The 17,424-nt window shown below is 34.8% G+C and overlaps 1 protein-coding gene across 1 annotated transcript; it reads right to left on the bottom strand.

The window, feature by feature from the left end:
* Window positions 1–5,241: 5,241 nt before the first annotated feature.
* Window positions 5,242–16,467, bottom strand: LOC107074284 (transcription factor Sox-14-like). The gene is made up of 2 exons (XM_015335555.2): window positions 15,522–16,467; window positions 5,242–8,915 (listed from the first exon to the last, which is right to left on the bottom strand). Exons 1-2 carry the CDS (start codon window positions 15,722–15,724, stop codon window positions 8,123–8,125), a joined length of 996 nt encoding a protein of 331 aa, XP_015191041.1. The 5' UTR covers window positions 15,725–16,467; the 3' UTR covers window positions 5,242–8,122.
* Window positions 16,468–17,424: the final 957 nt, after the last annotated feature.

Genomic DNA, 17,424 nt, shown 5'->3' with positions numbered 1-17,424 from the left:
TATATCGGTGGTAGGATGCAAACCGTACTACTACAGATAAGATAGTCCAAAAGGGGAATTTACGTTTGACATAAGTTTACCTTATATACGAGCATCCCACGGGAAATGCGACGATCCTATCGTTCTCGTACCGGTCACGCCTGTGCTACACGTTCGTGAAATGTTGTGTTCGAACTAGTATTTTACTAGTTTTCGGTTTGGTCCATACACCAACTTTTTACTCGACCACAACCCTGAGAAGAGAACAGGGAATGAGGGGGGTTGGTGCAGAAGGCTGGGGTGTGGGTGGGAGGTGGGTGTAGTCGAGCCTCGAGTTATCGTTCGAGTCGATGAAAAATATCGAGATAAAGGGGAAAGGTTTCGGGGCACAACCCTTGTTGCTATAATATTTTCTAACATCTATCTTGGTGTTGCGATGCAACATGGATGTGAAAATATACTCGTATATATACTAAGATGCTCGGACCACACGTAGTTGTGGCTTTGTTATCAAATGTTCATTTAATATAATTCTTAACTATTTTATTTAGAAATAATACCAAAATTACAATGGAATACATAAAATAATAATACACGAAAAAATATAAAAAGCAACGTCAGAAAAACGTATGACGTGAATATAGTAAAATAATTGAATTGTAGTACAGTGCCATCTATCGAAAATTTACAATACAATTACAATAATTAGATTACACGATAGTGTTTTATGAGAGAATTCCTCGATGCCTAAATTCTACAAGGTTTACTCCACAAGTGTAGTACCAACGTGTAGTAACACAACGTTTCTATGAAATACCGAGACGAAAAGCGTTTCGTCGTTTCATACCGTCGTCTTTCGTGGTCCGACACCTTCTCGCATTCTCATGGAATGGCATATTTAGTGGTAGGGACTATCGGACTCTCTTGAAAAGCCTTGTCTACTATTCGGTCTGAAACAACAACAATAACTTCCATTCAATGCGTTGCCATTTGACAGTGGGGTTGAGAAACAATGAAACAATCAGCACTCGGCCGCGTTCTCTCAGGGTTGTAAGAAGGGATGAGAAAGAGCAAGAGAGACAGAGAGAGGAAGAGTGGTGGAGAGAGAGAAGGGTGGCCGGAAGTCAACAGAACCGGACAATACAAGGCAGCTTCTGACTACCGTTTCTAATTAAGCAAGTTCTCCAACTTTGTCAGACTTGACGACCCTACCCCAATGCATAATTGTGTCCCTACCTCTCGACTGTTCTTTGAACAACTATCCGGTCCTTATCGACAGGTATAATAACCCAGCATTAAGTCGGATAACGATCGGCATTATTGAAATCGAAAAGGTAAATTATTCTTGGTAGATCGGTTCTTCAAGATATTCCATTCGTATTCATATTTATCCTATATACCGTATATCCTATTATACTCGTTAATATACATGTCACTACGAATTATGTAAATAGATACTTAAGAATAATTACAACGGTTCTATCAATTTGTAAACAATTGTTCTCCCTTAAAAAAAGAAAAAAAAGAACAAAGATACAAAAAAACAAGGTGGTGTTCTCATTGAGTATTCACAATTGTCATTTTAAAATGGTAATCAAATAAATTTCTCGAATAAGACGATATTATATATACCCACCTACCTACCAACCTACCAACCAATGGTTGGAATATTATATTTATCATCGTTTCCGAGCGATTCACAGAGAAGTTAGCAGAGAATAGAAAGAGAGAGAGAGAGAGAGTATCGTTATTTCTACGAAAACTGCAGAGAGGTAAATATCAGCAGAATGGGAGGGGGTAAAGGGAAGGGAAGGGAAGGGGTGCACGTTCTCGTAGGCACAACTTCGAAGTACCGTGCACAACCATTGACGTTATATTGTCGAACTCACTCACTCTCTCCTCTGGTAGCCCTGTGTTCTCTTTTCCCTTCATCACCCCACTCACTCTCACTCTCTCTATTTCTCTCTTTCTCTTTCCAACCTCTTCCTTTCTCTTCTCCAGTATACGTCCCCTGTTACGCTTTTTATTATTCGCATAATCGGATCTGGGACGGCGATAGCGCCGGTGATTTCGGGTTTGTCTACTGTAACGCAGTTGTCGGCCTGACAATGACCGGCCTGAATGCCTCATTGTCTGCAGGACCGACGCCCACTCAAAACTTCCACTCGCACCACCGCCCGTCATTTTCCGCAATCAAACGATCGTGCCGTGCGTCCTCTCTTTCTCTCTCTCTTTCTCTCTGTGTTTTTATCTCTTTCTCTCTCTTTCTTTTCATCCCATTCATCTCTGTCACTTCTTCACGAGTCTCTGTGTAAAAAAGTGAGAAAATGTATTCTGGGTTCTCTTTTTGTTATCTACGACATCCCTTATCATCATTAACGGAATTAGAAACCCTATTATTTTCTCTTATTGTTAATAAAAACGATCTAACGAAGTAATTAAAATATTATCTTGCATCAAAATGTTTTGTCTCTCCTTTTCTTTTTTTTTCCTTGTTTCTTTCTATATATTTTATTAGATTGTAATGAACTCTTATTGGTCATCAATTTTGTTTCATATGATTCTCATTATTAGGTTTGCAGCTGATTTTAATTTACATGTAAATTTATATAAAAGGACGATTATAGTAGTCTTTACGAATAAACCAAATTGTGTTGGTTTATAAAAAAAGAGTTTATATATTCTATTTATTATAATAATATAATATATTATTATTATTAGTTGACATTAAGAACTCGAAAGTCCATTGCCGCAAATACCAAATCCCGCCATTGTTCCTATCCCTAATATGATATATATAAAATTAATTATTAATAATTAATTATTAATTACCTATATAAAAAAAGAGAAAGGACAATTTAGGTCTATTCTTCTATATCACTATTAGATAGAATATCATAGATTATTGTCTTTAGTTGTCTTCCTAATTTCTATTCTCTCGCGTTCGTTAATTCATCAACCAATTCTCAGCTAAAAGACGCCCTGAGCTGGTAAAACGCGACCAATTCGAATTAAAGAAAGTATACTTTCTTTACATACTATTTCGTTTGTCATTTTTATAAAACAGACGAGTGCAATGCCAAAATACTGTAGTCATAAGAGACTACCAATAAAAAGGTTAACTCTTTGCGGATGAGAGCGACTCTATGTCGCCACGACGTTTCGCTCGGCACTGGTACTTGAAAGGGTTCCTTAGCTTTTGTTGTTTTAATAAAGATTGAATAAAAAAACACGACAAATTATATATAAGATCATTTAATTGTACCATGTAGGTTAGGTCATGTTACCTAAACCGGCTGTAAAAGTCGTCGTTCGCAAAGGGTTCAATTCGACACGTATCTTTTTAACTAAAAAGAAATAAAAAAAAAAAAGAACTACTTATGTTGGTTATGTATACATATAAAAGTAAAAGGAAATGTTCTTTAGACAAATCGCGATTGACATTGTCGAGAAGATTCGTACGAGTTCCTATATTTCAAAGTGATTACATTTCGCATGGATTCGTGACTCCTTAACGTAACATAACTCTATCTCTATCTTTCTCTCTTTCTCCCTTTTCTCCACGTTTTGCTTGGCTCTACCCATTGCCATCTACGTGGGGAAAGGGTGGGAGGGAGGAAGGGACAAGGGGAACTCGACAACGAGGACATTCTTCCTCGACAATACCTTCCACAATCGAGCGAGGAACACTTCCGCGAATACTAATGGAGAGAGAGAACCGCCTAGATTTCTCTGTCCAAGCTTACCAGTTGTCATCCTTCTCTATAACTCTCTTTCTTTCTCTCTCTCTCTCTCTTTCTCATTCCTTTTAAAAATCTTTTAAAAATCTTTTTTGAAGTTGGTTTAAAAGTTGTACGAATCGGGAGAAGTTTGGGGGGTTACATAGGTACTCATAGTTCCTTTTATATATACATATATATATATATATATATATATATGTTCGTATTCGTTTGATTAATTAATTCGTGAATTTTATATACATTTGTATAAATATTTTTAACACTTTGACTGCCATGTTGGTCATATATGACCGGTCACGGTTTCTCCTGAGACGCCATATTGGTCATTGGTGATCAGAGAGTATGAATTTTTTACAATTGTAAGAAACTAAATGAAAATTGAATGTTAGTGTATTTGAATATGATACTTTGAAATAAAAAATGGCCTATTGAACAATTACAATTTTTGATTAACATTAATTTATTATTATTTTGTTATTATATTCTTTGAACAATAAAAATAATGTAATGGCGTTCTGGGCAAAACATATGATTTCGGCGTGCCAGCCAAAGGATTAACTAAACTCTATCGTATATTAAAAAAATAATAATAAAACAAAATAAAAAATACGGAAGAAAAGAACAAAAAGAAGTTAGCTTCTTAATATGAATATTATAATCAGATTATAAATAAAAAAGTGTGCCATGTCTTTTTAACAAATGGCGTTTGTGTTCAAGGACTAATACCAAAGGCATACGAAATCTTTTTCGTTTAAAAGTTGAAAGTAAAAAAGAAAAGAAAGAAAGATAAAAAGAAAAGAAAAGAAAAGAAAAGGAAAGGAAAAGTAAAAAGAAATTCGCTTCCTTACCGTGCCTCCTTTTGTACGGTTATTATCGTGAACCCAGAAAGAGAGAGAAAGAGAGAAGAAAAGTGAGAGAGAGAGAGAGAGAGAGAGAGAGTTACTTTTCCCTGATAGAAGAAGAAAAAGCCGCGAAATTTAAGAATGGGGTGAGGAAAAACGTGGGAATGGGTTAGGGGGGTTGTGCCAAGAACGTCTTTGCTTTTCCATTCTACCGTTATCTCCACGCGGTGAAAGTGTGATTGCCTTTATGGGGGAAGAAAGGGTCCTTCGTGCTGGCGATAATGTCCTTGTGGCGTCGACGACACCCGGAGCAGAACGAAGAAGGCGTTGCTATCAGAAATAAAACACGACCTGGTAAATGTGGTGGTGGTGGTGGTGGTGGTGAACGGTTGGTGAGAAGAACTAAAAACGAAGAACCACTCTAAGGAAGAAGGGTGCATTCTTTCTTTCTTTCTCTTTCTCTTTCTTTTCTTTTTTTCCTTTTGTACACTACGAATGTTAGAAGAGCACCGGTATTTAATCGTCAAGATAACATTGGATGATTTTATCAACCAAATATTTTCTACTTTTATTGTTTTTCTCTTCTAAATTTATCATAAAATATTATAGTATGTATTTTTTTTATAGTTTTTTTTTTTTTTTTTTACAGTCAGGTTAGGGACGTTCTCGAATTTGTTTGATTAATTAATTCGTAAATTTTATTTACAAATTGCATGTTTTTTTTTTTTTACAGCATCAATTTAACAGGGATTATTTTATATATATATATATAAGTCATCTCAGCTTAATACAACGCAGTTGGATTTAAGTTTCATAGGAAAAAAAAATAAACAATTTGTTTTCGACGGATTTCTTATACATGACTTTTCTTTCGTATTTTTTAACCTTTTTTTTTCTTCATCTTCTTCTTATTATTTTTTTTTTTTTTACATAGAGACGAACGCGCTACATCATCATACGTATTCGAAAGATATGTGTCTATTTTTTTTATTATAGATATGTTTTACATTATAACTTATTTTACAATTTTTCTTTTTTTCTTTCTTTCTTTTTTGTAGAACGCTCTCTACAAAATGCGTCCTACAACTTTCACCGATGTCATTATTATTATAATGTATCATGAAAATTCGTTAGACGTCTTCTTTTCAGAATTTTATTTATTTACGCTTGCCCCTTCTTCTCATTTTTGCAAACACAACGAGAATTATTTAACAAAAACGGTAATAATAAAAGTATCAAAAAGAAGAAACTTGATTGCACGATTTTTTTTAACAATTGTTTCATTTTATTTATTTATTTATTTATTTATTCTTATTATTTTTATTTTTACAAAGAAATTAACGAGAAAGATAACTTTAATGACTATTTTTTTCTTCCTTATAACAAAATAATGAAAAAGAATCATGAGAAACATTTTCTTAGCGATAATAATCATCAAAATTATTTCCTAGAAATTATTGTTGATTTTAAACAAGTCATCTATCGATCAAAAATCCACAATCATTGACTTGCCATACCCAATAAAAAGTTAGATAACTAAAAACGATCAACACAATTACTAATCTCAAACGCAACATGGAAAAATGGAACAAAAAAAATAGTCTCAAACGAAGTAACACATTTTTAGGAAATAAAATTTCGCCTCGAAAAAGTTTCTCTCTTTGTATTATTCTTTTATTGTATTCATTTTTTTTGCTATTCCACTTGTATAAGCACCAGAGCAATTCTTCTCTATAGAAGTGAAAATCAAATAAAATCTATAAAATTTACACAAATGTAGAATAATAATAATAATAATAATAATAATAATAATAATAATAATAGCCAGGAACGAACAACGATACTCCTCCGTTTGGTATCGAACAACAAGAAAATTCGATTTGACGTAATTACATACGTGCAACGGGTGATTCGCAAATACCCTTCTTCCCTCCTCGTGATCGATATTCCCATGAAGCGCACGCGGAAACGTTTACGTAAAATACATGCATACAACACACATACATACCATACATCTATACAAACATTCATACAAACATACATACGTACATACATATATACATATATGTATTATATATATACATACGTTTTCGCTGAATAATTTCGCGGGTTGTATCGATGCGTATTCGTAGTCGCGAAAACGCCACCGCAACAAAATAGCCGTGAACGCGTACAGCAGCAACAGCAGCAGCAGCAGCAGCGAGCGCACATACGTGTCGGGTCCGTTCTCGCATCTACGTTAGCATTCAAAACGTTTGGCTTATTTCGCATGGCTACATCCCAAAGAAGAGATTTGCCTTCGTTGGAAGAGGTTTTTTTTTCTCCATCCCTACCCCCAACCATCCTCCCTTTTTCCTACCTACCTACCTACCAACCACCCTCTTTCTCCTACCTCTCACACCCTTCTCTATCTTCCTATCTTTTCTCTTTCTCTCTCAATTTCGCATACAACTCCTCTTCCTCTTCCTCTTCCTACCTTCTTTCTCATCTGTCATTTTATCTCTTTCTGTTTTTCGTGGGTTGGCAAAGACACGCCCGATTCACATGCATGTTGGTAATATGTGGTATGAGAGGGTTGCTTGGTTGGTCTCATCAAAATCGGTCTCACTCTCTTTCTCTCTCTTTCTTTCTTTCTTTCTTTCTTTCTCTCTTCTGGTATTTCCAACGTACACGAATATCTCGCAGAAAGGAGTAACGTTTCTCTTTGTGGGATTTTCGTAATGCCGTGTTATCGATTTCGACTATCTCTAACTCCGCTAGCTAGCTGACTTTGAAAGAAGAAAATGTTTTTCTACGTTCAAATTTTGCAAACGGATGATCCGTAGGAATCGTGTCGTTGCTGTTTTTCTTTTTTTTCATATCTTTGTTCGTTAGGATTGTCTTAAATATTTACTTTCGCGAATATAATTTGTTACCATGAACTCTGTCAAGAATTCAAATTTAAACAAAGTTTATATTCCTTCGAAAGAGTTACGTTATTAAATAATATTTAATATCTAAAAAGATTAAAAATAATTAGAAATAATTTCAATAGTTTTTATCTTGAAAGATAATAAAGATCGTTGATGATAATAGTTTTTTGTTTATTCAAGATTTCAAAGAAACACGTAAGAGAAATGATGAAATAAACGTAATCACTTGCTTTTTCATATGAAAATAATAAATTCGTTCTAACGAAAAATATCAAGAAGAAAAAGTAATAGTCTCTGAAGTAGTTATTTCGATCACGTTTCGGTAAATGCACTTGACTACTCGCCGGAGTACTTAAATGATACTATTACTACTCTTGAGAAGAGATCTTCATTGAGCGGCACCTACGTGCAAGCCAGTCCTACCGGTTGTCCTGGATACGACAGAATTTCTCTGATGTTCTTCCTGAAAGTGAATATCGTTGTCCTTGATGCTATTTACCGATGGTAAATTAGGGACACTAGTTTGTGGTATCGGTGATAACATTGGTGGGATTCTCCACCAATCGGTTGTCGTCGTTGTTGTCGTTGGCCAACCGGTTGGCAGAAGGTTCCCCCGGAAATTTAAATCCGGGAGAACCGGCAGCGGCCTTCATATGACGTGACTTCGATGAGACGACAAATTCGTGCTTGGTGATGTTAAATTTTGTACGGAAAATACGCTTTCAACTTTTGTCACAGTACTGGTTGTAGTTGCGGATGTTGTACTTGATACTCTTTCCGGTCGATCGGTTGGGGATGAGGATGAAGATGAAGAGAAACGATCTCTCGATCTTTCCTCTTGATGCCTTTCCAACGTCGAAGAACTTAATCCTTCGTCCTCAAGCTTTCTATAACGAGATTCATCTATGGTAGGAGGTACGTCTCGTTCTATCGGAAAAGTTTCGTCCTCGTGTTTACCAGGACTGGAAAAGGGTCTCTCATCCAACTTCGATGGCAAATAAGTCCTTTTAGGATCCTTCGATTGACTACTAGGACAACCACAATTAGCTTGGAGACACGTAGTAGTTGGTAATCCTGGCCAGGATACCGCTTGGTGACTCGAATAAAACGTTCCACTACCGTATAAAGCTTGGAATGCCAAATCCGCAGCCAATTTACCACCGTTCAATTCGTCACCTAACTTGTGTTGAATCGGATATAGGTGATAAGGAAACGGTGGAAAGAAACGTGGTATCTTCAAATCGTCGTGACCTATCAAAGGATGATGATGGGAAGGTGGTGCCAATGGTGGTAATAAACCACGTGATATATTGCCAAGAGTATCGGCAGGTGACATCAACGGTGATATCGAAAAACCAAATTTGTTTTCTTTCTTCACTAAATTTTTCGGTTTCCGTCGTGGTCGGTATTTGTAGTCTGGATGTTCCTTCATATGAAGAGCTCTGAAACAAATATGTGTTTTTTTTTTTAAAAACAAATTATCAAACTTATCAATGAATTTTATTTCCATTTTCTTTCGTTCACAAATACTCCACAGATAATTAGATTTATCGTAAATCAGAATGATTACAATATCATGGTTGAAAGAGTAGGGTAGGTCGTCGAGCATTTTAGGGATGATATAATCGATGATAAGCTTTGCTAAATACTACTCTTCTAATCCAGCTAATCTAATGGATGAAATTATGATCAATATTACTCGAATAATTTTCACTTTAACGAAATAAATATTAGGGGGAGTTCACGTAACGCCGGACACTCAATATGTCTCAAAAAATAATAATGTGAACAATTCAAAAACGGGTGAAAGGGGTGCGGGGTTATACGATCCAGTTTATCAGTGACGTTCAAGGTAATATCAGAAGCGGTCGATTACTGCAAGATTCAGGTAAGTGTTACAGCTACGTTTCTGTATATAAGTCTTTATGGTGTTTGTTATTTTATAAAGGTCTTCATTATTATTCGTCGTATATGAATTTTTTGGTTGATTTTCAAAACGGATTAGGTATAGATCACGTAATGTTGGTATTATCCTGTCCCCTAGTACCAGGTAAAAATAGTCCCTTAACGTCGGACAGTGAAAACTACATTAAAAATAACAAAAGAAAAGTATGAGCAACAAACTAAGGACGTGAAAGCCAAAGGAAGAAGTAAAGTAAAGGGGAAACAAGTTAAAGGAGTAACAGCTAACGAAAAAAGTGGAGATAAAGATAAGAAAAAAGAGTGACTGAGATAACTGAAATTGATAGAAATACTTGCGTAGTGTGTTTAGCGGACTACGATGAAGGACTGGATATGGTGCTCAGCTGTCATGGGTGGGTTTATGAAGCATGTGCAGACATTTCTGAATGTTCAGACGTGTGATTCGATGTCGGATGATTTAAAAATTTCCGGTGCTAGTTGTTCGAAATGAAATCTGTCCGATACTAGGTGACACTTCCAGCGATTGTATATTTATTATTGATTTATTATTTATATTTGTATATTTATTTATTAGATAGATTTGTATATTATTATTTACATCAAAGTTTAACCTCTTAAAGGAACAATTTTTTTAAAAAAATAACCGGCTAAAAAAATTAACTTTGGCTCAACGTGATACAACGCCACTCGAGTTAACTCGAGCGTACAACTTAAAGGGTTAATTATTATTTTTAAATATATTTATGCAGAAGTTGTATTTTTGTTAATTTATGTTGATTCTATAGTTAGTTGACTTCACTAATTAATAAATAAAGTTACATTTTTCGAAATAGTTTTTATTTTATTTGCAAAAAATCTTATGGGTCTCCTACTAGGCGACTTCTCCCTTTCAATAAAAAGAGAAAAAGAATAGGATGAATAAAAATTTGTAGTGTGAATCAATTGAAAAAGTATTTTTTTCTATTCTTTTTTTTTGTCGTCTCGTGGAGACTGTTATCCGTATGAAGGGAAGTATTATCGTTACACCGAGAGAGAGAGAGAGAGAGAGAGAGAGAGAGAGAGAGACGCGATAGGGCTGACAAGAGTATTTGTGGTAAATATCTTGTACACACAACACCCTTGGTGCCTTGCATCAACGTAGAATGCCTTCTTCGTATCTCCATCACATAATACTCCATTATGTACCAAGCGGCGCACAAACGCAGTCCTTATTTATGCTCCAAGATAAAAGAAAGCGAAGGAGAGATAGGTGTTCGTACCGAAAGGGCTTCTTTCTCCTATTTTTTTTTCTTTTCTTTTTTTATTTCTTTCTTATACTTTTTTTTCGCGGTTGCTTTTTCGCGAGAAATTTTGCCGGAAAGAAGGAGGACAATGGAGAAGAGAAAAAAACTGTGTAATGAGAAATATCAAAATTTTACTCTCTCTCTCTCTCTCTATTCATCTCTTTTTTCATTGTTTAAAAAAAAAAATGATAATCCTTTAAAATAAATAAATCCTTGAAAAATGTATGACGATCGTTCGGGGGGAGGTTTTGTGCATACTATCGATGATATCATATTTTGTTATGTGTTATATATATATATATATTCTTTTTTTTTTGTTAACGTCAAATATTCTTCCTTTCCCCATTGTTTTCTCCTACATATTTCGTAACAAAACAAAATATTCCTGTTGGAACGAGTAAATTCGAAATTTCAAAGTTCGTTCGTTGCTTTTACCGGCGCGAATTGCGCGAGAGAATGACAGAGGACATTGGTATGAGTGAAAGAGAGAGAGAAAGAGAGAGAGAGAGAGAGGTAGCGGGAATAATAATTCCGGGACAATGTGTCCCGGCAGATAGCACAAAGCGTAAATCAGCATAAACATCGGTAAAGCCGCGCCGACAATAATTCAGCATAAATGCATAAACATCGGGGCGTAATCTTTACAATTCTACGGCAATTCTCTGGGCAGCCGCTCACGCGTTCTACCACCACCACCACCACCACCATCATCCACCTACCTTTCACCACCCCCCTCGAACCAACCCTCTACCTACTCTTACTCTTTTGCACTTCATCGGGCATCGGGACTTTCAACGACGATAAACAACACCGCTTTATATCATTTTGCTCGACATAAGCTTCAACCACCACCCTGCGGTTTCTGCCTCAACAAGAAACAATATCAATTAATCTCGATTGTTAACGAACTCGTACGAACGAACTTGCTTTTGGGCTCGATTACCTTAACGAATCTCATTTCGTTCTAGCTAAATACGTGTAGAGAAGAGTCTAATAATAATCCTGATTATTTTGTATTCTTTTCAACCAATTTAATTCGATTAAATCACTAAAGTATAATATCGATAGAAAAATCTTTTAAATAGTATTCCTCTTACTATGTACTATGGTCTATGTATTATGATAACTCGTATTATGTGAAGCAAAAGAAAGAAGAAGAAAAAGAATAAGAGGAAGAAGAAGCAAAAGAAAATGTAGTAAGTAGATATCTTTAAAGAAAGAAAGAGATAGTAATAGCTTAAGCGACTAGAGATACATACACATATATATAAGATCCTTTTTGGTGGCGTAAAGAGAAGCGTTGAGAAGGACAAAATCACGGGACTTGGTACTGAGGGGGTTTTAGGGGTAGAGAAAGAGACGGTGAATCGTTGGACGGGTAACAGCAGTGTGGAGGTAGTAGGAGAAAGAAAGAGTAAGAGTAGGAGGAGGTGGAGAAAGCGTGACGCGATGAGGAGGAGGAGGAGGAGGAGGAGGAGGAGGAGGAGCGCAAATCCTTTTAAATCCACACAATTGCGACAATGGGGCTTTATTTGTTATCTCGGGGGCCACATTGTGAGTCGCCGTGAACGAACGGACAGATTACGTCGGGCCAGTGACAGCACGGCTCCACGGGAAGCAGGAGCTACCACCACCATCACTACTACTACTACCACCACCACCATCATCATCACCACCACCACCAACCAGCCATATCGAGAAGCGGCACCAAGAGAACGACTTTATCGTAGCCCTTCTTCTCTTCTTTATTTTACGACGACCACACACACACCACCATATCACCACCAACTTCTACCACTATTATTACTACTCTACCATCATACCATCACCACCACACCTTCAAACACCACACTACCACCCATCATCAGACTTCACCACCGATATCGTTCTCTCTTCCTTTTCCTCCTCCTTCTTCTCACCACCAGAAAAGCGGATTCGCCCTTACGCGTTTCACTTCAAAATTTTACGTAGTACATTCACGATGTTTATCCTTTTTTTTTTCTTTTACCCCCCTCCCCCAACCCCATATATTCTCTTTGTTTCTTTTTTTATTCCCGTCAAGAATTTTCTATTTGTGTGGTATAAAGATTTAAATGAAATGTTAATTATTTTATCGTAGATATAAATATTACGACGTTGATCAGGTCAAATGTAATTTTTTAGAGTTTTTTTTTTTTTTTTTTACTTTTGCGAACGTCAAACGTTTCTTTTTCAATTTTGACGAAATTCTTTCGGTAAAATTCTTCATAGGAGAATCACTCGTATGAAAAATCTAGTGATATTCGTTCATATATACCTACTTACCCCCTTCCCCACACCCCCACACCCCAGTGGTTCCTCGAAATTTCGTTTCTTCTTCCTCTTTCTCTCTTTTCCTTTTCCTTCGTCTTTCGAAAAGTGAAATGTAGATTCGCGGAACGGATTGGAGCACGAGATAAGGCCGATCAATAGGAAACGATTCGCGTTTCCCCATTGAAGAATACGCAGCGGACTTTTATAATTCCTCTTTTCATTTTATCAGACCCATAACCACCAGCCAGCCAGCCAGCCAGCCAACCAACCAGTCAGCCAACCCAGCCAGTGAGAAAAGCGAATTCGACGTTTACACTTCTTTTTCCCCCCTTTGGAAAAAATTGTCGCTAGCTTATCCTCCCTTACCCCCATGTGGTGCTTTCGCGGCATTTCATATAGGCGGATGATATCAACGCGAAATAAACGAACACTTACGATTGAAATCGAATCTCCAACATAGTACTTAATACACTCTTCGAATAAAAGAAAAAAAAGAGAGAAGAGAAAGAGTGAGAATAAAAGAAAATTGTTAGTATTATTTATAACAACCCCTTATTATTTATTTTATGTTTTTGTTTCATATTGAATAAGAATAGAAATCTCTTTTTATATTAGAATATAATAATAATATAATATTATTATATTTTTTATTTATTATATATTATATTTTTATTATTATAATATAATAATAATTATAAATATAATAATAATTATAAATTTAATTAATATAAATATTAAATTAATATTTTACCCTATTATTTATCTTAGGATTTTTTTTTCATATTGAATAAAAATAGAAATTTTTCTATAATATAATATAATATATAATATAATATAATATAATATATAATTATATAAATATAATAATAAATATAAATATAATAATTATAAATATTCAATTAATATTTCCCCCTGCCATCCTATTATTTATCTTAGGATTTTTTGGTTCATATTGAATAAAAATAGAAATTCTTCTTTTATATTTTATCTTGATATTGTTAAAGTTTATTATCTTTGTCTTCATGGATTAAACAAAATGTTTTAACTTAAAAGAACATTTTTATTATTATTCCCCTCTCCCCTGTTATTTATCTTATGATTTTTTTTTTTTCATACCGGATACCTATAGAAATTCTTCTTTTGTATTTTATCTTGATCTTTACTATGTGTATTGTTAAAGTTTATTTATTTTGTCCTCAAAGATGAAAGATAATATTTGAAAGTTTGTTTTTCGAACAAATGATCTCAGAGTTTGGACTTTAACCCATTGGCTGCCACGATCCCCATTTGGGGATTTTGGAATTTTACGTACACCACTCGGTTTTATGTAGATTGTATGGAAAAATGGCATAATAATAGCTATTTTGTATGTATAGAATAATAATAAAAGAAATAAGTAATAGTCTCTTATTAGTTTTTTTTTTCGTGCAACCAGCCACAATCCTAATTTAAGACTTTTTAAAAAAATATAAATATTTCTGCGATGAAAAATAATTTGACAGTTAATGGGTTATGTTTGAAATTTAATACGTAAATAAAAAAAAAAAAGATTTACAAATTGATACAAAATATATATCATTAGAATAATTTAAGATTTGTGTTAGGTGAACTGAAATGAATCAATCGACAATTCATATATCAGATAACTAAATAAATTCTCATAACAGTGATTAAATATTCATGATCGTTAATAAAGAAAATCCTAAGAGCATTCTTTTTTCTCTCTTTCTTTCTTTCTTTCCTCGTTTCTCCTCTGTAAATACCACCCTATTATTCTCTTGGTTCAACCCCTAGCTTAACGTAGTAGCACGCCCTTAGCTTTAGCAACAATGTATCGTATTATGAACTACTACGAGCCTGTGTTCATCCCCCTTTCCTAGTTTTTCAACCCCATGGCATTTAAAGATACGCCTCAATGCGATCATCTCGCTGAAGTGTTCACAATGTCTAAAGACCAATTAGACTCGGTGGAGAAAAAAAAAATAAAAGAAGAAGAGGAAAAAAAAAGAAAAGCTGTCCGTTGATTCAACAACGAGATACCCTAATCTTTTAATTGTTTTCGTTTGATCGAGTGAAAATCGATCATCAAATATAATATTATTGAAATTGAACAATCGACGAATAGATTTGATTTTCTAAAGGGGTGGAATGAGGAGGTGAAGGGAAGCAGAACATGCAACGAATTCTTTAGATGTCAAATATTTTTCATCGATCGATTTGAAATTTTACGGTGTTTTGTTATTCAAACGCGTATACAATTGAATACATGAGTATGTGTGTACGTGCACGTTATGTGTACGTGTGCGCGTTTATTCTCAAGCAAACAAATAATTTTTCATTTAAAAAAGATTTATTATATAAAACGCGTATTTTTTAATGGTGGCTTTTGAAATTTTTATCATAAACAACGTTGAAATATTTGTTACTAAAAAAAAATTAATTAGCTAAATGACTAGGTAACTTAATTTACTTAATTTACTAAAATTAGTCAATTTTAATTACAAATAAATGTGTATTAGAGTGTGTGTGTGTTTTTTTTAATAAACTTACCTTAATCTTTTAGCCTCGTCAATGAAGGGTCGTTTGTCACTTTCGCTTAGTAGCTTCCATTCTGCACCAAGTCGTTTAGAAATTTCCGAATTGTGCATTTTTGGATTTTCCTGTGCCATTTTACGTCGTTGTCCACGGGACCATACCATGAACGCGTTCATCGGCCTTTTAATGTGCTCGTTGTGTATCGTTTTCGACGACATTCCGACGGTGTTTCTTCACTTCCTGTATGAATTCCCGCGTAACTCAAATCACGGACTATGCGCGTTTACAACCAAACTTTTGACAACTTCGTATCAATACGATACACTTACTAACATGTCATTAAAATTAAAAATAAACATTAAAACACATATATATATATGATTATATATATATATATATATACACCTTCTATTTCTTTTCTTTTTTTTCTGTTTTTGTTTTTTTAAATATAAATCAAATAAAAAGTTCTTCGAAATTTATAAACGTATCCATATCTTCCTGCATTATCCACTAAAAATGTTCCAATCGTTAAAACGTAAACTTTCTCAACAAAAAAATTCTAAAAAATAATTATAACTCTGTTGTTTTCAACGATACAAAAAAAAAAAAAGAAACGTCTTATACAATTAATTTCAATTTCTAATTAAATTTGTTCACTTCACGAAAATCGTAGATCATCAGTTTTTCCCAATAAGAAGTTACGTTTGAAGGACAGTTCCTTACAGAAGGGAGGATTGATTTTCAGTAACGATTATAGTAAACAAAAAAGAAAAAAAGTAAAAAAGAAGGTTGGAGGGATAGGATGAAAATGAAGAAAAACTTTTTCTGAGACGTGTGTACACGAGAGACAATCGCGGATCGTAGCGAGAGCGTGGCAAGGACTGTGGCAGGATCGGTGAAGAGAGTAGGTTTACGATGGGTGAGAGGTGTACGGGGAGAATACGCGAGATCCCCTGAACGTCGAGTGGCCCGACTCCCGTAGGACGTGGGAAAAGTTCGTTCTGACGGCCAACCAGACGAGTCCTTTTGCTCCCACCATCCAGCATGGCTAATGGACACCCACGATTGGCTCCTGCGTTGACATGGCGAACCGAGGATACCGGCGCATGCAACAGGTGGACCAGGAACGTATATTTCCCTTTCTCTCTTTATCATTCTATCTATCTTTCTCTTTCTTTCTTTCTTTCTTTCTTTATTTCTTTCTTCTTCTATCTGTCTGCTGTTTCAGTCTATCTTTTTTCTCGTTTTATCTCACCAACCCATACAGGGACAAAGTCACCGAGTATATTCTTTTAAAACATGATCCTGGCATTTTTCTTTTCTCTCTTTTTCCATCCATTCTTTTCTTTTAACACTTTAGCAACCTGCTCGATGGATGTACATATCATTGTTAAACCAGGGAGCATTTTTCCATGACCGCATTTATCCTAACAGGTTGATTATCGTACAATCACGATTCTTCATCATTCCCGTACCTTTATTGTTCACTTTTTACCGATCAAATCACTAATTTACAAACAAGTGTGTTATTCATTTATTTATTTTAACACTATCCAATATAACTCACTTCAAGTTGATTATCGTACAACCACAATTTACCAGGACCTTTATTTTTCACTTTTTACAAATCCAATCGTTGATTCACAAAAGTGTGTTACTTATTTATTTATCTTAACACTATCCAATATAACTTACCTGTTAAATATTTTCAATTTATAAATTATTCCTTAGCTGTTATTAGATTTATTCTTAGATAACGTTACTTGGGTTATCTTTAGATATTTTAAAGGCTACCTTTTATATATATATATTTTTTTCTTATTTAGTCATAAGTACGATTCGAGTTAAGAAATGGTTCGTGTAATAAATGTTATCAGAGCGCCTGGTGCTGTCTCTTGCCGTAAAGATTGAGATTGCT

The sequence above is a fragment of the Polistes dominula genome, unplaced genomic scaffold (genome assembly GCF_049000335.1).
Source record: "Polistes dominula isolate Pdom_NZ unplaced genomic scaffold, Pdom_raw_medaka contig_79, whole genome shotgun sequence".
In the NCBI taxonomy this organism is placed as follows: Eukaryota; Metazoa; Arthropoda; class Insecta; order Hymenoptera; family Vespidae; genus Polistes; species Polistes dominula.
This window is presented reverse-complemented; position numbering and strand designations above follow the sequence as displayed.